The 24,590-nt window shown below is 44.1% G+C and overlaps 1 protein-coding gene across 1 annotated transcript in view; it reads right to left on the bottom strand.

Annotated features, from left to right (window-relative positions):
* DGAT1 (diacylglycerol O-acyltransferase 1) overlaps nucleotides 1–24,590 on the bottom strand; it is a 365,492-nt gene that overhangs the window by 240,352 nt on the left and 100,550 nt on the right. Inside the window, exon 4 of the mRNA XM_030220830.1 lies at nucleotides 348–433. Coding sequence (XP_030076690.1) covers nucleotides 348–433 — 86 coding nt within the window. The remainder of the gene's footprint in view (nucleotides 1–347; nucleotides 434–24,590) is intronic.

The following is a 24,590-nucleotide window of genomic DNA, read 5'->3' as shown; positions in this document are numbered from 1 at the left end:
TAGGAAGATTAGGCTACAAACTCAGTATTATGGGAAGTGATCCCATGGCCTCTCACAAAGAATATTAGGGTTACAAACACATTATCAGTAGGCATCCTATAAGGTTCTAAGAATCAGGGAGGACAGACCAAGCACAGAGAGATCCCATGAGATTCTAGGATTGAACTTAAAAGTACATTACTGTCACTGTAGAAAGATCCCTCAAATACTGAGGATACAGAAATATTCATCTAGGGGGAAAGTCCACAGTATTCTCGTGTTGTAAACCACTAAAGAAAACTCTCTTTCATTCAGAATTAAAAGAGTAGGTAAAGTTCATGGAAGATATTCTGTTGTCCAACACTTACCAAGGATAAGACAAAGAGATGGCCAGCTGTATGGGTCTTTGAGAAACAGAGACACAACTTGGATTGGATCAACTAAAATGCCGTATCTGTAACAAAGCAGAATTCAATTAAGACTGTAGCTCTGAAAAAGGGAAAGAAAAATTAAATAGCTTACCAATAACTTGTGTTTCCACAAACAGCATAACCAACCATTGCCATGAGAGCCTGAGTTCTCAATATCATCATAGGTAAGAAAATTATGGAATCCAGGGTTCAAATCATGCTTCTTCCACTGATGTTCTCCTTGTGATCTTAGACAAGCCACTTCACCCTCCATTGTCTTAGATACAACAAATTGTAAGCCCTCTTTGGGGTACACCAACTGTACTGCAAACTCAAATTTGGATCTGACAAGGTAAGTAATGAAAACCAAAATCCACAACTGAAGAGCTTCTCAAATATGATGACACAGAAAACAAATTTTCCCCAAAGCTTTAGAAAAGCTCAGCAGAATCTCCTGTCAAGCATGGAAAATTCCCATACAGCCACTGCCACGAGGCACCTCTTCAGTTTGCTTCTTCTGGAAAACTAATCAAAGATATTAATATGAAAACAAATCTTTTTCAAAGAAGGGGAAGCAGCAGGACTAAAGGATATGAACTGAGGTTGCAAAGGGATCTACTTAGAAGTAATGTCATGAAGTAATTTTTCACAGAGAGGGTAGTGGATGCCTGAAATGCCCTCCCCACAGGAGGTGGTAGAGACAAAAATGGTAACAGAATTCAAAATTGCGTGGGATAAACACAAAGGATTCCTATATGGAAAGAGAACAGACACAAAACAAAATACCTAGTGGTGCTTAGATGGTAACTCCACTAATTGGGAAATAAGACCAGTGACGGGCAGACTTCTATGGTCTGTGCCCCAATTATGGCTAGACACATCTGGATTGGCTGGAGTGATCTTTGACAGAAACTACAGTAGTTGGGAACTATGCCCACTGCCAGGCAGACTTCTATGGTTTGTGCACTGAAAACAGCAAAGACAGATGAAGATCAAGAGTACGTATGTTAAACTCTATAGCATGTGCTGCAATGTATGTTACTAGGCAGACTTGATCGACTGAAGATCTTTACCTGCCATCATCATCATCGTCATAATAATAATGATGTTGTCTTCAAGAGCATTTTGGCTTCCTGGCATTTATGCTTTTTCCAAGGGCTGCTGAGCAGAAATGATGTCCATCTATCAAAGAGGAGAAGTGCTTTCAGCAGCAGACTAGCTAACCTACTGAAGAGGGCTTTAAACTAGAATCGTTGGGGCAGGGTGATCAAAGACCCTAGGAACGTCCAAGCCCTCAGGTAAGTGAAGCATTAAATACCTCTACACAAATGGGGAAAAAAGGGCAACATCTAGAAAGCAGTATATACTAATGCCCGAAGTATGGGAAATAGGCTTTAGATCTTGAGGCTGTGATGGAAGAGGCTGATTTGGATTTAGTGGCGATCACAGAGACATGGTTCGCACAGAAACATGACTGGGATAGAGTTATACCGGGCTATTATCTGTTCATGAACGATTGCGTACGAAGAAAGGGAGGGGGAGCGGCATTATATGTTAAAAAATAATATTAAAAAGCCACATAATTGCAGGATCTACAAGGTAAGAAAGAGGCACCATGGGTCAGTCTGGAAAGAGGAAATGATAAATGTATTTACATTGGTGTGATATACAGGCCTCCTTCATAGACAGAAGTGGACAGAGATTTCACTGAAGACATTCAAAATATAGTTGTGAAAGGGGAAGTACTACTAATAGGTGATTTTAATATGCCAGGTGTTGACTGGGGTATCCCTATTGCTGGATCTTTTAGAAGGGAGATCCAGGATTGTCTACCGGGGGGGGGGGGGGGGGGGGGAGGGGGTACTACTCCAGCAGTTGGTAATGGAATCCAAGCAGGCTGAGGTCACGCTGGACTTAGTGCTCACTAATGGGGAGAGTGTATCTGATATAGTAGGTGATCATCTGGTATCCAGTGATCACCAGATGGTGTGGTTTAATAAAAGGGTTCATTCAAAAGTGAAGGTTCTAGACTTACTTCAAGGAATTGTTGTCTGGATAGGAACATCTGAAAGAAGTAGGAAAACAGAGGATAAAACTGAAAGGAGCTATCGTAAGGGCAATAAACCTTTTTTTTTTTTTTTTAAAGAAAAGTAAATAAAAGTAAGAGGAAAACGAGGCCCTTTGGTTCTCTTAAGTAGTAACTGAAAAGGTAAGGAAAAAGAGGTTATCCTTTATAAACTACAAGAGATCGCAGAAAGAGGAAGACAGGTGACAATATTTGGAAAAGCTAAGAGAAGCTGGAAGAGTAGTCAAGAAAGCAAAGATACAAGGTGTTTTTTTTTTGTAGACATTTCAATGATAGGAGGAAGTACAAAAGTGGCATTGTGAGACTCAAAAGGTAACATGAAGAAATATGTAAAAGCTGATAAAGAAAAGGTGTAATTGTTTAACAAATATTTCTGTTCTGTGTTCACAGCTGAAGGGCCAGGAGCAGAACTACAGAAAACAAATAGAAATGGAGTTGTAGTCCCTGGACAATTTTCAAAAGACTGTGTTCATGAGGAGCAACTAAGATGGACAAAGCAATCAGGCTGGATGGTATGCATCCGAGGGTACTTAAGGAACTTAGGGAAGTTCTAGAGGCTCCACTGGCTGACCTTTTCAATGCTTCTCTAGAGTAGGAAGTGGACCCGCAGGACTGGAAAAGAACCGATATGATCCCTCTTCATAAAAGCAGAAATAAAGAAGAGGTTGGGAACTACTGGCCGGTAAGTCTTAAAACAGAGACTAGTAACATTTTTGGAATCCAAAGGATTACAGGACCAGAGGCAACATGGTTTCACTACAGGCAGACCACAAAGGACACAGAGAAGATGACACAAAAATATGGTCTCTAGACAATATTTTAAGAGTCCAGGTTTCTTGAACAGCATAAAAGACTCGAGACGGCCGTGTTTCAACCAATCGGCCTACCTCAGGAGTTTATCTCTCAAAGAAGTCTATAAAAAGAACATGTATCTGTCGATATAATACCAAACTGAAACTCTTGTATAATGTAGCTGCAATGCAAAATCTCATTTGGCAGGAAATTAAGACTGCCAAACTGTATTGCACAATGCTCAAAGAAAAATAACTGTGCAAGATCAACAGCCACGCATCCACTTCTCTGCGTACAATTCTGGAGACCACACATTCAAAAATATATAAACAGGATGGAGTCGGTCCAGAGAGCAGACTAAAATGGTCAGTGGTCTTTGTCATAAAACATATGCAGACAGACTTAAGGATTTCAATATGTATATTTGGAAGAAAGACTGGATAGGAGAGGTACAATAGAGACATTTAAACACCTATGTGGCATAAATGCACAGGAGAAAAAAGGTGAGAGAGGATAGACTCAGAAGTAACCTGAACAATTACTTCTTCACAGAAAGGGTGGTAAATTTGTGGAACGGCCTCACAGTGAAATGGTGGAGACAAACAGTATCTGAATTCAAGAGAACTTGGGACAAATGCATAGGATCTCTAAGGGAGTAATAGGGAGAGTAGATGGCATGGACAGGCAGACTGGAAAGGCTATATGGTGTTTATCTGTCTACATTTTTCTATGTTTTTATAAAGAACAATAACATTATATTTATATACCATCTAACCACAAAGCTCACAACGGTTTACATAAAAAGGTGGGGGAAAACAGAATAATTTTCTCAACTCAGCAATTGCAATAACTAAAACTAATTAAAAATGAAAGCCTAATAAGATACTTCATAAATAACCAAGTTTCAAGGCGTTCTTAAAAGTTAAATAATCTAGTTCAGCTCTCAATTCACATGGCATGAAATTTCAGAAATTTGGAATCACTGCACCTAGAACCCTCATATGCAGAAGCTGACTTCTGAAACTAGAAGCCAACGATAGTTCAAATTTGTTCAAATGTACTGTCCTCTTAGATCTTAATCCAAATTTTGTAACAGCTTTATAGGATAAACTTCCTTGAACAAAGGACAATCTTAAACATTGTAAAGATTTTCAGGTATCAATCTTCCAAAAAAATGGTCAAGGATGGTCAAGGATGTCAGGTTCTCAGGTTCAGAGCCCGCAGGGCTGGGCTCTGGAGCAAACGTGAGCCCTTGGGCTGCTGCCGAGGAGTGATAGCAGCAGGCAAAACCCACCAACCAACACTGGGTAAGCACACCAGCAGGGACTGCAGGCACTGCCCAGCGAACCGGAGCACATGGACTGGAAGACACAGAACTGGAACACTGGACTGCAATCCCCCGGACTGGAAGACACAGGACTGGAACACACTGGACTGGAGCGCACCAGACTGGAACACACACTGGACCGGTCCCTGGACTGGAGGACACAGGACTGGAACCCCGGACTGGAATACTGGGCTGGAATCCCCCGGACTGGAAGACACAGGACTGGAACACTGGACTGGAGCACCGGACTGGTCCACACAGCTTCACCTGCACTTAGCTACTAAGCCCCCCAGGAGTTGAGCTCCTGGGTTCGAGTAGCCGACAGGACTTACTGGACAACACAGGGATCAGGACTAGAACAAGCTGTAACTGAAGTGCACCTAACTCCTAAAGTGACCAAAAGTGTTCCTAAGCCCAGCACCAACAGAAAAGCTCCTAAGCCCTCCACTAACAGCAGTGCTCCTAACAGAAACTAACAGGGGTGCCCCTACGCCCTACACTAACAGAAGTGCAGGGAAACCACAAGGGAAAAGGAAGGGAAGACAAATGCCAGACCTAACACTGGTACTTCCTAAGCACCAAGCTGCAGCAGCTAAACATGGGTTCTCACCCTGGTGCTTCCTAAGCACCCAGCTACAGCAGCTAAACACAGGTCACAAGGAAAGCGGGGAAAGCACAAGGAAACAAGCAGGAAAGCCAAATACCCAAACAACAAAGGGTGCTTCCTAAACACTTACTAACAAGGGTGCTCCCAGCACCAAACTCCAGCACAGCACTAACAGCAGTGCTACCCACTGTAACAAAAGGGAAAAACAAGGAAGACAAACACACAAGTCTCAAGTGCACACTGCACTAAACTAACCTGGACCTAAAGCAAGTAGCCAGAAGCAAACGTTGCGAAGCCCCTGAAGGAAAGAACCCACTTCCTTATCAAGGCCCTCCCAGATGATGTCACACTCCCTAGACCCAGGCAACAGCACACTAACCCAGAGAGCACACTAAAAACCATAGAGGCCCAACCCACACCAATGCAACACCATGAAACACTTGAAGCCAGTACACCCAAAGAGAGTTAGAGCAACTCAGACTACCCACACAGGTGCAGTATAGTGAAACAATTAGAGCCCTGCTGCTTGAAGCTGCCAGCACAGAGAGACAGAGCCAGCTCAGAAAGGACAGACAAATAAACAGAAGCCAGCTAAGAAGCTGACTCCCAGGAAGAGGTAAGTTTGAGAGGGGTTCAGACCCCAATCATAACAAAGGATTAACGTTCTATAGAAGAAACAGGGAGGAACAGGATCATGATCCTGTGTTGGGAGACTGGCAACACATGGAATTAGGCTATCCTGCATGGGGTTCTGGGGTGACTGAGCTAGCACAGGTCAAGGAGGTTTAAATATGACAGGAGATGCCATGATTTCACAAGGCTGAAGACTGTTTCCCTCAGCATGAGTGCCACAAGGCTCTCCTCTCTCTCCCCATCCTGTTTAATATAATGATGGCACCTCTAGGTTATCCACTTGAATGAAATGGTTTCAACTGTTTCATGTATGCTGATGATGATACAATCTATTTCACTTCTGACAAAGATATCAAAGAAATCGTAACCAATATAAAATCAAGCCTAGACCTAATAGAATCATGTGCAAACAATTTCAAACAAACTTTAGAGACAGAAAACCAAATTCTTAATATTAACAAACCCTCACCAACCAATTACTTCTTCTGCTTTTACTATTGGTAACAAACCTTATCCACTGGAGCATAATTTGAAAATCCTGGCAGTAATAATCGAACACCACCTCTCGTTTGAACCATAAGTATCCAAATTAGTGTCTAATGTATTCAAATCATTATGGAGACTAAAAGGATTAAGATCGTATTTTCAAAAACACAATTTTCAGATCATCAGCTCAATTCTTGGTATTATCAAAATTTGATTACTGCAATGCGGTCTAGGCAGGACTTAAGACTTCACTAATCAGAAAATTACAAACTGTTCAAAACACAGCAGCTCATCTTGTACTTAAAGCTACCCGATACTCCAAAGCAACTCAGCTTCTGCTGAACTACACTGACTACCTATAAGTTTACGCATTACTTTCAAATTATGTGCATTCACCCACCAAATAATTTATGGTTCATCCCCATCTTACATGCAGAATCTTATACAGCTATCAAAACGCAATGCTAAAAAATCATCTAGAGACTTTCTTGTATTACACTTCCCTCAATGTAATAAAATCAAATATAAAACTATCCACAATGCTGGACTTTCATACCAAAGTACAGCCAGATGGAACTCTTTGCCCAAAGAACTCCGTCAAACTGAACACCATCTCTTATTTTCTAAACTATTGAAAACTCACTTGATAAGATTGACCTCTAACAATAAAAATAACTAACCCTCTAATTAAACTTGCAATAGCAAATCTGTCCATATTCACATTCTGTCCTACTTATTACAAACATATGATCATGTTATGCTGTTATTAGTAATTCTGTGTATCTATGCACACATACACACACATATATATACACACACACACATATATATACACACATATATATATATACACACACACATATATCTTCTATATAATAATTTGTACCTCCAACATTCCATGGCTGGATGGCTGGCTTTGTAGCATCTCCTGACGTCAGCCAGCCTCCAGCATTCCATTCACTCTCACTGTCCCGCCCTCGCGTCAAAACGGAATGACATCAGAAAAGGGCGGAACAGTGAGAGGGAACGGAACGCTGGAGGCTGGCTGACGTCAGGAGATGTTACGAACAGAACATTACGGAAGCCAGCCAACCAGCCAGAGCTTTCAGGTACAAATCGCTGGACATGGAGGGGAGAAGAACCACTTAGCTACTGTATCAGGGTTGAAACCTTTGCTGGGAAGTAAAATTGGGGAACACGCACACACACTCTCTCTCTCTCACACACACATACACACTCTCACTCACACCACACTCTCTCTCTCACACACTCTCTCTCTCACTCACACACACACTCACTCTCTCTCTCTCTCTCTAATACAGCCTAATACCATGCCTCTCTCCCCATAAACTGCCTCTCACACATAAACAGAACATACCGATCGACATGGATGGAGAGGAGAGTATCGCGGGACACAGATGGGAGGGCAGGGAAGAGGAGAATCGCTGGACATGGAGGGGATGGGAGGGGAGGGCAGGGAGAGAGAAAAAATCGCTTACACGAAAGCCTTGCTAGGCAGCTATAGCCTTTTTTTTCTATATGATCTTTATCACAGGCCTGCTGTGATACATATGTCCAATAGTACATAATGCAAGCACACTGCCAGTTTTTCATATGCAGCTCCCAAAGTAGAGAGACTGGAGTGGAGTGGTCACCTTTGTTTCACAGGGATAGCACAATACACAACCCCCCCCCACCACACACACCACACATTCAAATACAGCCTTTCAATACCATGCCTCTCACACATAAAACAGAAATACCAATGGAAATGGATGGAGAGGAGAGAATCACGGGATGGGCAGGGGAGAGAGAAAAAACGCTTACACGAGAGCCTTGGTAGGGCCCGTTTCATTGTTGACAAAACGGGCTTGGTTCCACTAGTATGTGTGTGTGTGTGTGTGTATATATATATATATATATATATATATACAGTGGTGGAAATAAGTATTTGATCCCTTGCTGATTTTGTAAGTTTGCCCACTGACAAAGACATGAGCAGCCCATCATTGAAGGGTAGGTTATTGGTAACAGTGAGAGATAGCACATCACAAATTAAATCCGGAAAATCACATTGTGGAAAGTATATGAATTTATTGCATTCTGCAGAGGGAAATAAGTATTTAATCCCTCTGGCAAACAAGACCTAATACTTGGTGGCAAACCCTTGTTGGCAAGCACAGCGGTCAGACGTCTTCTGTAGTTGATGATGAGGTTTGCACACATGTCAGGAGGAATTTTGGTCCACTCCTCTTTGCAGATCATCTCTAAATCATTAAGAGTTCTGGGCTGTCGCTGGCAACTCGCAGCTTCAGCTCCCTCCATAAAGTTTTCAATGGATTAAGGTCTGGTGACTGGCTAGGCCACTCCCATGACCCTAATGTGCTTCTTCCTGAGCCACTCCTTTGTTGCCTTGGCTGTATGTTTTGGGTCATTGTCGTGCTGGAAGACCCAGCCACGACCCATTTTTAAGGCCCTGGCGGAGGGAAGGAGGTTGTCACTCAGAATTGTACGGTACATGGCCCCATCCATTCTCCCATTGATGCGGTGAAGTAGTCCTGTGCCCTTAGCAGAGAAACACCCCCAAAACATAACATTTCCACCTCCATGCTTGACAGTGGGGACGGTGTTCTTTGGGTCATAGGCAGCATTTTCTCTTCCTCCAAACACGGCGAGTTGAGTTCATGCCAAAGAGCTCAATTTTTGTCTCATCTGACCACAGCACCTTCTCCCAATCACTCTCGGCATCATCCAGGTGTTCACTGGCAAACTTCAGACGGGCCGTCACATGTGCCTTCGGAGCAGGGGGACCTTGCGGGCACTGCAGGATTGCAATCCGTTATGTCGTAATGTGTTACCAATGGTTTTCGTGGTGACAGTGGTCCCAGCTGCCTTGAGATCATTGACAAGTTCCCCCCTTGTAGTTGTAGGCTGATTTCTAACCTTCCTCATGATCCAGGATACCCCACGAGGTGAGATTTTGCGTGGAGCCCCAGATCTTTGTCGATTGACAGTCATTTTGTACTTCTTCCATTTTCTTACTATGGCACCAACAGTTGTCTCCTTCTCGCCAGCGTCTTACTGATGGTTTTGTAGCCCATTTCCAGCCTTGTGCAGGTGTATGATCTTGTCCCTGACATCCTTAGACAGCTCCTTGCTCTTGGCCATTTTGTAGAGGTTAGAGTCTGACTGATTCACTGAGTCTGTGGACAGGTGTCTTTCATACAGGTGACCATTGCCGACAGCTGTCTGTCATGCAGGTAACGAGTTGATTTGGAGCATCTACCTGGTCTGTAGGGGCCAGATCTCTTACTGGTTGGTGGGGGATCAAATACTTATTTCCCTCTGCAGAATGCAAATAATTCATATACTTCCACAATGTGATTTTTCCGGATTTAATTTGTGATGTGCTATCTCTCACTGTTACCAATAACCTACCCTTCAATTATGGGCTGCTCATGTCTTTGTCAGTGGGCAAACTTACAAAATCAGCAAGGGATCAAATACTTATTTCCACCACTGTATATACACACACACACATAACTACTTTGTTCTATGTAATCAGAACACCTTGTCAGTTCTACTTTTGATATATTGTAAGCCACATTGAACTTGAATCCTATTGAGATAATGTGGGATATAAATATCATAATAAATAAATGTTGGTACAGATAAAACAAAGCAAGGAGGCTATCAGCTGCTGTATCCATGTTGTCATTATTCATAACTATTTACCTCAATTATATTTCAAAACATACCGGCTTGTGTAGCATACACATGTACACAGAGGAACTATCAGAACAGAATAACTTTTCATCGGTTAGAGTAGTAATTTGCCTAAATCATAATCATTGTATCATTTGGAGGGGATGGTTATAGGGACACCCTAGCAGGTGTTGTACTGGTGCTAAAATGTTTTCACCTAGTAAAGGGTCACCAAGCAGGACAGAAGTTATGAGAATCAGGTGCTCAATATTCAAAGTTTTTATTTTTGAGTATAAAGGTTTTTTTAAACCTTAATTAGGTTGAAATCTAGGAGCATTTAAAATCTTTTTTTCCTGTGCATAGATAAAAAGAGAAAGAAAGATGGTATATGGGAACATGCTCCTTTTCTTTTGTGGAATGTAGTGGTATATTATAAAAATGCATTTTTTTTTTTATTACTATGGGGGAAGAGCTATGTTCATGCAGAAATTCTGTCCAGAGTCGGTCTACATATACTAACATTTTCCAGTTCTGTTGTATATATTTATTTCTTCTTAAAGTCTGTTTGGAAGTAAATAACATGGTTTTTGTTTTCTTTTTTTGTTGTTTAAATCTTTGTCTCCGGCTATGTGTTTGCATATAGACAAGTCCTGTTAAATTTGCATGTTTAATTGCCTTTTTTAATGTGCTGACATTACAAATTGAAATGTTGAGGTTCCAAGGCTCCACTGCAAGCAGAAAAACATGACAGAAAGTCCATTTTACCATTTTAACTGGACAGTCCTATACAACGTCTTTGAAGGTGTCCAGATGTGGCAAGTCTATGTTAGAATCAGTTATGGCAATTCTATGTTACACTCAGTTTGTAAAACTGGATTTCAGGAGTTTATAGTTTGCATTGACAGATTGCTGATGTTCTGTGGACTTTCTGATTGGTAAACCTGACATCAAATGAGATTCCTGTGCTATTAAGGTAAACCAAAAGCCAGTAGAAAATCATTTACTTTTGGTAATTAAAGCTATGGCAGAACAAATATTTGAACATGCTCACAGTCTAAGCAATAAAATTCATGACCTTCAAAGCCCTGATGTTGGAGACTGACTTGGACATAGTTGCAGTCACAGAGACATGGCTCAATGGTTCCCATGAATGGGATGTAAACATACCAGGCTATAATCTTTTTAGGAAGGATAGAGAGGGATGTAAAGGTGGAGGAGTAGCTCTGATTGTGAGAAATGATATCGCAGCAACTGAAATGACAGGGAAGTGGGGAAAGGAAGAAGCGATATGGATCACCTTAACAAGAGAGGATAGAACCTGGTCCCGTGGGTGTTGTCTACAGACCCCCGACACAATTGGAGGAACTGGATAAAGATCTGATCGCTGATATTCAAAAGTTGGGGAAGAAAAGAGGAGGTGCTGTTGTTGGGAGATTTTAATCTGCCGGATGTAGATTGGAAGGTTCCTTCTGCGAAATCAGAAAGAAGTAGAGAGATTGTAGATGCTTTCCAAAGTGCTCTGCTCAGACAAATGGTGACGGAACGACGCTGGATCTGGTGCTCACGAATGGAGATAGTGTGTCAAATGTCCGAGTGGCTGCGCACCTGGGAAGCAGTGACCATCAAACGGTTTTGTTTTGATATAACGGCTCATGTGGTTAGTGGCCACTCTAAACTCAAAGTCCTGGACTTCAAGCGAACTGACTTTAACAAAATGGGGGCATACCTGAGGAAGGAGCTGATGGGCTGCGAGAACGCACAACATGTGGAAGGACAGTGGTCCAAGCTGAAAGAAGTAATAAACAGGGCACAGACGTTTATGTAAGGAGAGTAAATAAAAGCAAGAAAAAAGGAAACCGATATGGTTTTCAAAGCAAGTGGCTGAGAAAATAAAGGCTAACGACTGTTAGCATTCCAGAAATACAAAAAATCTCAAGTAGAGGAACACGGGGGAGGAATACCGGATGAAACTGAAAGAAGCCAAGAGAGAGGTACGTCTGGCGAAGGCGCAAGCGGAAGAAACAAATGGCTAGAAATGTAAGAAGGGAGACAAAAACTTCTTCAGGTATATTAGTGAAAGGAGAAAGACTAAAAGGGGATTGTGAGACTAAAGATACAGCAAAACGCTATGTAGAAAATGATGAAGAAAAAGCCAATTTGCTGAATAGATACTTTTGTTCTGTTTTCACTGAAGAAAGCCTGGGGAAGGACCGAGAGGGACTGGCAAAAGTACACCTGAGAATGAAGTGGATAGAGCACCGTTCACGGAAGAGAGTGTGTATGAACAACTTGGAAAGCTAAAGGTGGACAAAGCCATGGGGCCGGACGGGATCCACCCCAGAATACTGAGGGAGCTCAGAGAGGTTCTGGCGGGTCCTCTTAAAGATTTGTTTAATAAATCCTTGGAGACGGGAGAGGTTCCGAGGGATTGGAGAACGGCGGAGGTGGTCCCTCTTCACAAAAGTGGTGATAGGGAAGAAGCTGGAAACTACAGGCCGGTAAGCCTCACTTCGGTTACTGGAAAGTAGTGGAAGCCATGCTGAAGGAAAGGATAGTGAATTTCCTGGAAGCCAATAAGTTGCAAGATCCGAGACAACATGGTTTCACCAAAGGGAAATCGTGCCAAACGAATCTCATTGAATTCTTTGACTGGGTGAGAGGAGAATTAAATCAAGGACGTGCTATGGACGTCATCTACTTAGATTTCAGCAAGGCTTTTGACACCGGTTCCCCCACAGGAGGCTCTTGAATAAACTAGAAGGGCTGAAGATAGGACCCGAAGTGGTGAACTGGATTAGGAACTGGTGACGGGCAGACGCCAGAGGGTGGTGGTAAATGGAGTTCGCTCGGAGGAGGAAAGGTGAGTAGTGGAGTGCCTGAGGGATCGGTGCTGGGGCCATTCTGTTCAATATATTTGTGAGTGACATTGCCGAAGGGTTACAAGGTAAAGTTTGCCTTTTTGCGGATGACACCAAGATTTGCAACAGAGTGGGCACCCCGGAGGGAGTGGAAAACATAAAAAAATATCTGAAGAAGCTGGAAGAATGGTCTAACATTTGGCAATTAAAATTCAATGCAAAGAAATGCAAGTGATGCACTTAGGGAGTAGAAATCCAAGGGAGGCATATGTGTTAGGTGGGGAGAGCCTGATAGACACGGACGGGGAGAGGGATCTTGGGGTGATAGTATCTGAGGACCTGAAGGCGATGAAACAGTGCGGACAAGGCGGTGGCCATAGCGAGAAGGTTGCTAGGCTATATAGAGAGAGGTGTGACCAGCAGAAGAAAGGAGGTTTTAATGCCCCTGTATAAGACGTTGGTGAGGCCCCACCTGGAGTATTGTGTTCAGTTTTGGAGGCCGTACCTTGCGAAGGATGTTAAAAAAATGGAAGCGGTCCAAAGAAAAGCTACGAGGATGGTATGGGAGTTGCGTTCCAAGACGTATGAAGAGAGACTTGCTGACCTGAACATGTATACTCTGGAGGAAAGGAGGAAAGGGGTGATATGATACAGACGTTCAAATATTTGAAAGGTATTAATCCGCCAAACGAATCTTTTCCGGAGATGGGAAGGCGGTAGAACGAGAGGACATGAAATGAGATTGAAGGGGGGCAGACTCAGGAAGATGTCAGGAAGTATTTCTTCCAGAGAGGGTGGTGAACGCTTGGAATGCCCTCCCGCGGGAGGTGGTGGACATTAAAATGGTAACGGAATTCAAACATGCGTGGGATAGGCATAAAGGAATCCTGTGCAGAAGGAATGGATCCACAGAAGCTTAGCTGAAATTGGGTGGCGGGGGGAAGAGGGGTTGGTGGTTGAGAGGCTAGGATAGGGGAGGGCAGACTATACGGGGTCTGTGCCAGAGCCGGTGATGGGAGGCAGGAAATATGCTGGACAGACTTATACGGTCTGTGCACTGAAAAAGACAGGTACAAATCAAGGTAAGGTATACACATATGAGTTTATCGTGGCAGACTAGATGGACCGTGCAGGTCTTTTTCTGCCGTCATCTACTATGTTACCTGTGTTATTATGCAGGCCAACAATACATTGCCAAATACAAAATAGCAAGCAGCACACTATTGGCCACCACGTTTATACAAATTAATTATTTCCAGTGGAAAATAAATCTTTTGTCTGCCTGCTACGTGAATATTCCATCATTGTTTAACTTACTGCTACCAAGCATTACATATTTGGGGCATTTGCTGTCATGGTCGTGCCCTGGTTTCAGGCTCTCAGTCATCTCGCCCCTGGTGGCCAGGCCTGGTGCTGCATTGGATTGTCGGGTGTGCTGTTTCCCGTTCCAGATTTCAGCCAGGTCCGGTCTGGATCTTCCAGACTTGCTCTTTTTGTTGAACCTGCACAGCTCCCATAGTTGCCTGGTGATTGCTGCAGCTGAGCATCAGCTGCTGCTGGGCTTATTAGCCATTCTGAAATCTTTCTGCATTGCCTTTGACCCTGGTACGTTGGTGCTTGTTGCACTTTTGCTTAGTTTGGGTTCTTGTTTGAGAGTCTTGTATGTTCTAGTTAGTCTGTGTGTAGTTTAGATTAGGTTGTTACTTGTTCTCTAGTCTTGTCTCTGGCTTGTAGTTTTGTGTCTAGTCCTTGTCTGTTTGTGTTTTTAGTGGCTGTTCTGCAGCTTCCAGTCCTGTCTTCTCTCTGTCAGTATTTGTTCCCTGTTTTAGTGGCTGCTTACAGCTTTAAGTCCTGTCCTTTAGCTTATCCCTTCCTTGCCCTGCTGTCCCGGGTATGTTCCTTTCCCCTCTGGACCATCAGTCCTGGTTCAGCCCTAGTGGGTATCCAGTCCTGCCTTGCCCAGTAAGTCCTGCCGGTCACCTGCAGCCAGGGGTTCAACTCCTAGTGAAAAGCGGCCAAGTGCAGGTGAAGTTTAAGTGTGCCGGCTCTGCTTATTCCCTGCTTGTTTGCCTCTGCTGCAACTCCAGTCCGGGGTTCCAGTCCTGTTCTGCCTTGTCTCTGGTGTGGGGTGGTTTTGCCTGCCACTGCCGCTCCTCGGCAGTGGCCCAAGGGCTCACAAACCTAGTTCCGGTTGTGAAAGCGTGACATTTGCTTAAAACTTTAATGGTTTTGTTTATGCAGATCTTGCATGCACATGGTATTGCTTTTTAAACCCAAAGGCAAAACCTAAGGGTGGTTGAACAATTAGGTATAAACTGTGTTGTTTCTGAGTTTATTTGATTGGGTCCTACTGATCTGACATCTGCTGTCTAAAATTTTGGAAGATGAAAATGAGGAAATAAAAATTAAGTTTTGGATATATTTCTGTAGAAATTGTTTACTTTTGCAATGTGTGTATGGATGCCTGCTCTGGTGTGTGCATGTGAAAGTTTGAATAACTTATGGCTATGATTTCTTAACATGTGGCATCATTAAAGGACAGACTTTTAAATGCCCAGTTGGATTAAATAGGCTAATCTCATCTTTGCTATATGCTTCAGACACATCCATCTACTTGCTCCCATGATGTTACTGAATTCTATTACTCTGCCTCACTGTATTTTCAAACATAAGCCACACTGAACCAGAGCTTGCTTGGGATAATGTGGGATAAAAATGTTTTTAAAAAAATCATTTATCCCCAACCTTTTAAGGCACTGCCTATTCAACTGGATAGTGATGGCACAAGGAAAGCAAGTTTGGTGCAGTGAAGACTAACTCAAAATAACCTGTTCCTTAGCTGGCTATAGTATTACCATGAAAAATGCGACCATACCATGCTTTTGTGCTTATGTTCTACTAATAAGTTAAATGATTGGCTTTCTTGAAAGGATTACATAACCTTTGGATGCATGACTAGGAACACAAACACACACTTATTATTGCAATATCACAATTCCTCATGTTCAACCACAAAACAACCTTTTAGGGTGGACAGTGTTAAGTTCATTTTATTATCCACCAGAAAGAAGAGAAGAGTTTTCAGTTTTGGCACAGTAAAAATCACAAGAAAAAATATTTAAAAAACCAATGGACCACATTAGGGGCTTATAGGCCATTTAGTTATGTTTAAACAAATGAGAGACCTCCATGAAACAATATGCATTTTTATTATTTTATCTTGTGCTCCAATGAAAGAAGAGTTTAATTTTACTTCCATTTAATTTCAATATATTCTATCTGTATAAACACCAAGCTTCCCAAAGCAGATTACAACAGTTAAGATGAACCCATCAGGATCATGATACCCTCACTAACATTTGGCCATGTGTTACTGTATTCTATAGAACAGTGTAGAAAAATGAGCACAGAATACAGAGAGAGTTTAGCACTGCTGTTTCTACCAGCTATTATATTTTTTTATGATATTTTAGTGATTTTCAATTTTATTTCATTATATATATGTAGATATGGGAAGCTTACAAACAAATAAAAAAGCTGTCAAATTAAAAAAAAATAAACTCCTTATCCTCCTTTTAAGCCACTGCCTATCCAACTGGATCAGCTTTAGACCTTTTACAGATGCACCACACATAGGCAGTCATAAGCGTTTGCTATTGTTTTTGTGTAGAAATACCTTTATGGTCATCATAAGCAAAATAAAGGCAGATAGCATAGCACTGAAACTACAATACAGCATTGCAAATAACAAAAGCAAGCTCTTGAACAAAGTAAAAAAAATTAATATAACCCTCCCTCCACAGATCCCTCAAAATCTTCCCTACCCCCAACTCCCCTTACACCGCCCCCCCCCCCCCCCCCCAATCTCCTCCTAACAGAAAGAGTGCAAACATAAACTGTACAAGTTTGCTATTGTTTCAATAGAGGTTTTGCTATTGTTTTGGTAACTCGATATGGCAGCAAGCTCATCTACTGGCTTCAGCCCAGACAATGGGCAAAGCACGCTCCTAACATCTCCTGACTTATTAAACCTCCTTGGCACAGGTACCCCTTTCCTTTGGATTAGAGTGGGAGCTCCCCTTCTTAGACATGGAAGAGAATAGAAAGAAATATCCATCTAGGAAGAAAGCGAATGCTACATACCTGTAGAAGGTATTCTCCGAGGACAGCAGGCTGATTGTTCTCACTGATGGGTGACGTCCACGGCAGCCCCTCGATCGGAAACACTTCCTAGCAAAGTGCTTGCTAGTCCTCGCGCGCCGATGCGCACCGCACATGCGCAGCCGTCTTCCCGCCCGAACCGGCTCGTGCCGGCCAGTTTCATATGTAGCAAGACCAAAGAGAAGGGAAGACACAACTCCAAAGGGGAGGCGGGCGGGTTTGTGAGAACAATCAGCCTGCTGTCCTCGGAGAATACCTTCTACAGGTATGTAGCATTCGCTTTCTCCGAGGACAAGCAGGCTGCTTGTCTCACTGATGGGGTATCCCCTAGCCCCCAGGCTCACTCAAAACAACAACCATGGTCAATTGGGCCTCGCAACGGCGAGGACATAACTGAGATTGACCTAAAAAATGTACCCAACTGGAGAGGAAGTGACGTCACGCTACAGAATGGAGCAGTTGAAAACGAAGCTCCCGCTGATCAGCATTAAAAAAAAGCATTTAAGTAGCGATCCTTACCCCGCAAATCGGCTGAAAAGCATAGCGACTGACTGGTGAAAAAGAACGAATTCAAATGATGTCGCAAGCGAAGGCGAATTGCCGGACCTAGCAGCGTTCTCATATCAACAACAGAAAGGGAGAACGGAACAAAATGGCGCTCATAGCACGAGAAGGGATCATGAAAATGCAGAGCGAGCACGCGATGAGCCCTCAAATGAAAGAATGGAGGTAGAACCAGAGATTTGGGCGAAGCTCTGCTCATGGTTTCAAGAGATTAAACGGACCTCAAAGAAGTGCGAAGGGACTTTGCCCGTTGAGCGCGGAGCTGCGAGGTGAAATAACTGAGCTAGGAAATCGAGTCCTGGAGATAGAAAATGATCAAGAGGAGCAGGGAGAGGCGATGAAAGCTATGGAGCACAACTGGAGGAGAGGAAAGTGAAGCAGGTACCTCCTAGACAAAGTTGAGGACTTAGAGAATAGGAGCAGACGCTCCAATATAAGAATTCGGGGGGTACCTGAGGCGCCCGACAATTTAACAATTGTGAAGAGGTGGTGAGATCCATTGCAGCGCAATGATTATCTAATGAGTCTGAATGCTATGATAAACAACCATCAGCATTGAACGTGCCCAAAGGGCACTGGGTATGCGGAAACAGAATCAGCCGAAGGATATAGTGGCGTGTTTTACAAAATTCACAGTGAAGAAGCAGTGATGAAGAAGGCCAAGAGGGGCAGCCCCTATAACTTGGGAGAGCTACCGATTGAATTATCCAGGACTTCTCAGCATGACCCTTAAACGAAGGGGAGAACTCCGTCCGTTGACGGCGCAGTTGAGAGAGGAAGGTAGTGTATATAAATGGCAGTACCCATTTGCCCTAACCCTTTTTTCAAGAGGGAAGCAAAGGAGAGTTGCGTCAATAGGAAGAAGCGCCAGGAATATCTGAAGCGAAGGGAGACTACAGAAGATCCTCCACAAGATGAGCAAGGAACGGGAGTCTGTCCCCCAAAACCAAATGGCAAAGGGTTATCGCAAGGCCGTGGACGCCTCCGACGACAAATATCGGGCAAGCAAGCACAATCCGAACGGGAGAAAATGATATGGACAATAGACTGACGGAGAGGAGTCATATGATTGATCACTGGAACAGGTTGGCAAAGAACTATATCAATAGGAGGGGAAGGAGAAGTCACTAGAGCGAGCTGAGAGACGGGAGATGACGTTGCTCCTCTCAGCTAGAGGCATGTATCCAGAGGTGAATGGGACATGTCTTTTGTGTGAAAGGGGGGGGAAGGGGGGGAGGGAAGGGAGGGGGGCAAGATGGGAGTATCTGGTGGTTGCAATATATAATATGTTTCATTGTGTGACATGGAATGTTAAGGGCCTCAACTCACCAATTAAGCGTAAGCGTATGTTTACAGAACTGTTAAAAATGAAAGGTGATGTAATTATGTTACAAGAAACGCATTTAAAAAATGTCATGAGAAAATGATAGCCCACAAAAGATACCCAGTAATGCTCCACGCTGCGAACAGGCAGCATCATAAAAAGGGAGGAGTATTGGTAGCCTTCTCAGACAAACTGCCATGGCGCATTATTAAAACAATAGAAGATAAGGGAGGCAGATATCTTATGGTGATAGCCTCACTTTATAATACTCAATATACATTTTATGACAGTGTATGCACCCAATGAAGGGCAAGGTAATTTATAGAGAAATTGAAGCAGTGCTGCAAGAAAACATGCAAGGCCAATTATTAATGGTGGGGATTTCAACTGACACTGAACCCGGTGATGGATAACTCAAAAGGGACAGGCGGGATATGCTAGAAAAGACAGAGAAATGATCTCCAGTTTTATGCAGAGGTGGGGTCTAATAGATTTATGGAGGGTATCACACATGCAGGAAAAGATTATACATATTATTCAGCATCGCATAATTCATACTTGAGAATTGATCTCTGGCTTGGGGATGGGATGATGGCTAGAGCTGTACAAAAATAACAATAGACATTCGCACATGGTCTGACCATGCTCCAGTCCGGCCTGACTCTTGGGAAGGGGAAATGCAGAGGAGGAGCAGAAGGTACTGGAGGCTGGATTGAAGCTCTCTTACATGACCCAGAGAATGTGGGAAAAGTAGAACAATACATTAAAGATTATATTGAGTTTAATGATGTGGAAGAGGTCCACCCAGAGAGCTTATGGGAGGGTTTAAAGGTGGTACTGAGGGGGCAGCTAATCTCCCTCAGGTCCCACTTAAATAAAGAAAAAGCAGCCAAAGAGAGAGAACTTAGAAAAGGGATAGTGCAAATAGAACAGCAACATAAGGCGAACCTGAGGATATAAATCTCCAGAATGAGCTTCATAAATATAAAATGCAGCTTAATGAGTTGCAATTGGCAGAAGTGGCGAGTCAATTGCAACAAGTTCAACAGGAGCAATATGAGCTGGGGGATAAAGCAAGTAGACTGTTAGCAAACAAGCTGAAAAAGCAGATGACACGAAACCATATCCATAGTATCAAAACACAGCAAGGCCAGGCAGTCACGGAAACAGGGGATATACAAGAAACACTTCATGATTTTTACACAAGCCTTTATAAATCAGAGGTGGACGCTACAGTCGGGGAGATAACTACCTACCTACAGGGGGTAGAGCTACCGCAACTAACGCAGGGAGAAAGAGAGAGATTATCGGAGCCCATAGGAATAGACGAGATAAAGGAAGCTATTAAGAATTTGCCACATGCCAAAGCTCCAGGGCCAGATGGGTATCCCGCCAGATTTATAAGCTATTTGCCTCGCTGTTGGCACCACTTCTGTTGAGACTTTTTCTTGCGTATGATCAGGCACAAGAGTGCCCTCTACGTGGCGGCTGGCGGCGATCACCCTGATACTTAAGCCTGGGAAGGACCCTCAAGAATGTGGGTCATATAGACCTATCTCCCTATAAATGTGGACTATAAAATATTCACAAAATACTAGCTAGTAGACTACAGGTGATGATGCCCAGATTGGTACATGAGGATCAGGTGGGCTTTATTGCAGGGCGTCAGGCATTTGATAATACTAGATGCTTACAACATCTCATTCAGCAGGTCAGGGATGAACAGGTGCCAGCAGTTGTTCTCTCGGTGGACGCGGAAAAGGCGTTCGACCGAGTAGAATGGCCTTTCCTCTTTGCGACCCTTGATAAGATCGGTGTGGGGGGGAGATATCTGAAATGGCTACAGCTCCTATATCAGGCTCCCCTGGCGATCCTGAAAGTCAATGGTTCTTACTCTGAATCAATACATCTTAAGAGAGGTACTAGACAAGGCTGTGCAGTATCACCATTACTGTTCGCACTGACAATGGAGCCACTGGCATGTAATATCAGAAGGGAGGAAGGAGTTAAGGGGATAGTGCGTGGGAAAAGGGAACATAAACTGATGTTATTTGCAGATGACATCCTTTTGACGCTGACAAGCCCAGAATCTTCCATAAAGCAGGCCATAGAGATAATGAAACAATATGGGGCACAATCGGGCTTTAAGGTAAATATTAATAAACAGAGATATTAAATCTCACAGTTCCTAAGCAGGAGGTAGTACGGCTCAAAACTGAACTCCCTTTTATATGGGCCACTAAATCTATAAGATATCTCGGGATTCAGGTTACTCCTAAGTTGGAGGAGCTATATGAGGCCAATTATCCTCAAAAAGTGAGAGAACTATTTGGTGAACTGGATAGATGGGAAGGCCTAAATATATCCTGGACGGGGCGTATTAATGCGATAAAAATGATCATATTGCCAAAGATCCTATACCTTTTTATGGCACTGCCCATCCCTATCCCTCGAAGCTTCTTTATACATTTAAACAGGAAAATGTTTGCCTTCATTTGGCGAAAGAGACCGCCGAGGGTGAAACGCAATATTATGTACCAACCAAAAGAGAGAGGAGGGATGGGAGTGCCAAATTTCCTCTTATACTATCAGGCAGCCCAATTAAGAATTTTAGCCGATTGGCACCCGGCTGTTAACAAAAAATGGCTGCATTGGGAAAGAGCTTGGTTGGGAATGAGAGAAATAGGAGACATTATGTGGTCAATGGACAAGGATCTTAGGAATATAGGTAGAAGGGCTCCCATAGGAATTAGGCACATTTTGACCACTTGGCATCAAATTAGGAGGAACTGGTTTCCTGAAAGAATATACTTTCACAAGACAGGAATAGGTAGGGCCCCGGGGTTTCCGCTTGGAGGGACAGAAATTAGCTACAAACATTGGGCACGCGCAGGGCTCTACACTTTGGGTCAACTATGGGATGAGGACAAAATGGTAGACTTTCCAATATTGCAGGAGGAATATGGGCTGCAAGCCAGAGATCAAGTATTTTACTGTTGTATCCGTAACTATATCCTTAGCAAGGCACGAGAGGAATTGGAATTGGGGGAGACAACTCTGGAAATTGCATTAGGGAAGGGTGGGGGTAGAGGAAGTATATCGCGTCTATATCTAGCTTTGTTAAGTCATACTGACCCCCAAGCAATGTATGTGAATAGATGGGAAACAGCATTACAAACCACAATAACTAAAGACTGCTGGAAGAGGGGATATCGTTATCTCTTTAAACCATCTCTGGCTCAGAGTGCAATTGAGAATGGATATAAGATATACTACTGGTGGTATTATACGCCAGAGAGACTGCATCGCATATATCCAGAGGTATCGGCAGACTGCTGGCGAAACTGTGGAGCGAAGGGATCATTCATGCACATCTGGTGGGAATGCCCCAAAATAATAGAATACTGGAAGGCAATCACCTCAATGATTACTAAAGTGATTCAACAACCCTTCCCTTGCAAGCCCGAAAATTGTTTACTTCATATCAAGCCGATATCAACGACGGGGCTGCAACATAGGCTGGCGACGCAATACCTGGTCGCGGCTAAAATTGCTATAGCAAGAAACTGGAAAAAACAGCAATCGCCGGATATGCAAAAAGTATGGCAGAGAGTGGACATTCTGTATCAAATGGCCAAATTGACAGCTATCAGAAGAGGGCGAATGGGACCCTTTGGTAAATTATGGCAGTCTTATGAACAATTTAAGGAACAGCCAGAAGCACCACCATGATACGGGGGGGGAGGGTGGAGGGGGAGGTCGGAATGGGAAGGTATAGGGATAATATCAGATGTTAGATAAGTAGACCAGACACTTTGTGTAATGTTGTTTTATTGTTTCTCTACTTGTAATGTAAGATAAATCTATACCAATAAAAAAGAATTGGAAAAAAAAAAAAATGTACCAACTAACTGAGAGTGCAGCCTGGAACAGAACAAACAGGATCTAAGCAGGGCCATGCCTAGGGTTTCTGGCGCCCCCCTGCAGACTATCAGTTGGCGCCCCCCCCTGCAGACTATCAGTTGGTGGTGGCGGCGGCGGCCCTCTCCCCCCCCCCCCCCCCCCCCCCCCTGTGAAAATGATCGCTCACCACTTGCCACACTGACAGGAATTGTCAGCAATATTCTTAGAAACAAATTGCTATACATTGCAAAATAAGATAGCAGATGTAAATTCTCAAAGTGGACATATTCCAAACACTAAAATGATTTTTTCTACCTTTGTTGTCTGGTGACTTTCTTTTTCTGATCATGCTGGCCCAGTATCTGATTCTGCTGCTATCTGTCCTCTTAACTCCGTTTCCAGGGCTTCCTTTCCATTTATTTCTTTCCTTTCCTCCTTTCTTCTTCATGTCTGGTCCTCAGCTTCTGCCTATTTTCTTCATCCATGTGCCGTTTTTCTCCTCTCTTCCTTTTCCCTCATTTCATCTCCTTCATCTCTCTTTCCTCCCCTCTATGTCCAGCAATTTCTCCTCTCTCCCTGAGCCCTGCCCTCCCATCCATGCTCCTCTGTCCCCTGCCCCCTCCATTCATCCCTATCCAGCAATTCCCCTCTTTCCCTGAGCCCTGCCCTGCAATCCATATCCATCCATGCCTATCTGACCCCTCCATTCATCCCTATCCAGCCATTCCCCTCTCTCCCTGAGCCCTGCCCTGCAATCCATATCCATCCATGCCCATCTGTCCCCTCCATTCATCCCTATCCAGCAATTCCCCTCTCTCCCTGAGCCCTGCCCTCCCAATCCATGCCCATCCATGCTCCTCTGTCCCCTGCCCCCTCCATTCATCCTTTTCCAGCAATTCCCCTCTCTCCCTGAGCCCTGCAATCCATATCCATCCATGCCCATCTGTCCCCTGCCCCCTCCATTCATCCCTACCCAGCAATTCCCCTCTCTCCCTGAGCCCTGCCCTCCCAATCCATGCCCATCCATGCTCCTCTGTCCCCTGCCCCCCTCCATTCATCCCTTTCCAGCAATTCCCCTCTCTCCCTGAGCCCTGCCCTGCAATCCATATCCATCCATGCCCATCTGTCCCCTCCATTCATCCCTATCCAGCAATTCCCCTCTCTCCCTGAGCCCTGCCCTCCCAATCCATGCCCATCCATGCTCCTCTGTCCCCTGCCCCCTCCATTCATCCCTTTCCAGCAATTCCCCTCTCTCCCTGAGCCCTGCCCTCCCAATCCATGCCCATCCATGCTCCTCTGTCCCCTGCCCCCTCCATTCATCCCTTTCCAGCAATTCCCCTCTCTCCCTGAGCCCTGCCCTCCCAATCCATGCCCATCCATGCTCCTCTGTCCCCTGCCCCCTCCATTCATCCCTTTCCAGCAATTCCCCTCTCTCCCTGAGCCCTGCCCTCCCAATCCATGCCCATCCATGCTCCTCTGTCCCCTGCCCCCTCCATTAATCCCTATCCAGCAATTCCCCTCTCTCCCTTCCATGACCCCCCCCTCGCATCCATGCTCCTCTCTCTCCTCTCGCTCCCATGTCCCATCATGTCCCAGTTGGCCTGGCCCGCCCTCTTCTCCCCTCCCCCTTCGCATCCATGCTCTCGTCTCTCCCCTGCCCTCCCGCTCCCATTGTTCAACTGCCCGCCCTCTTCTCTCCCCCCCCAACATCCCTTTTCTTTTTTTTTCTTTTTAAATTTACCTCCGTGGCGGTCC

Source organism: Microcaecilia unicolor, chromosome 1 (assembly GCF_901765095.1).
Source record: "Microcaecilia unicolor chromosome 1, aMicUni1.1, whole genome shotgun sequence".
Taxonomy (NCBI): domain Eukaryota; kingdom Metazoa; phylum Chordata; class Amphibia; order Gymnophiona; family Siphonopidae; genus Microcaecilia; species Microcaecilia unicolor.
Note: the sequence above shows the minus strand (reverse complement) of the source record. Positions and strands in the feature narration are given on the sequence as shown.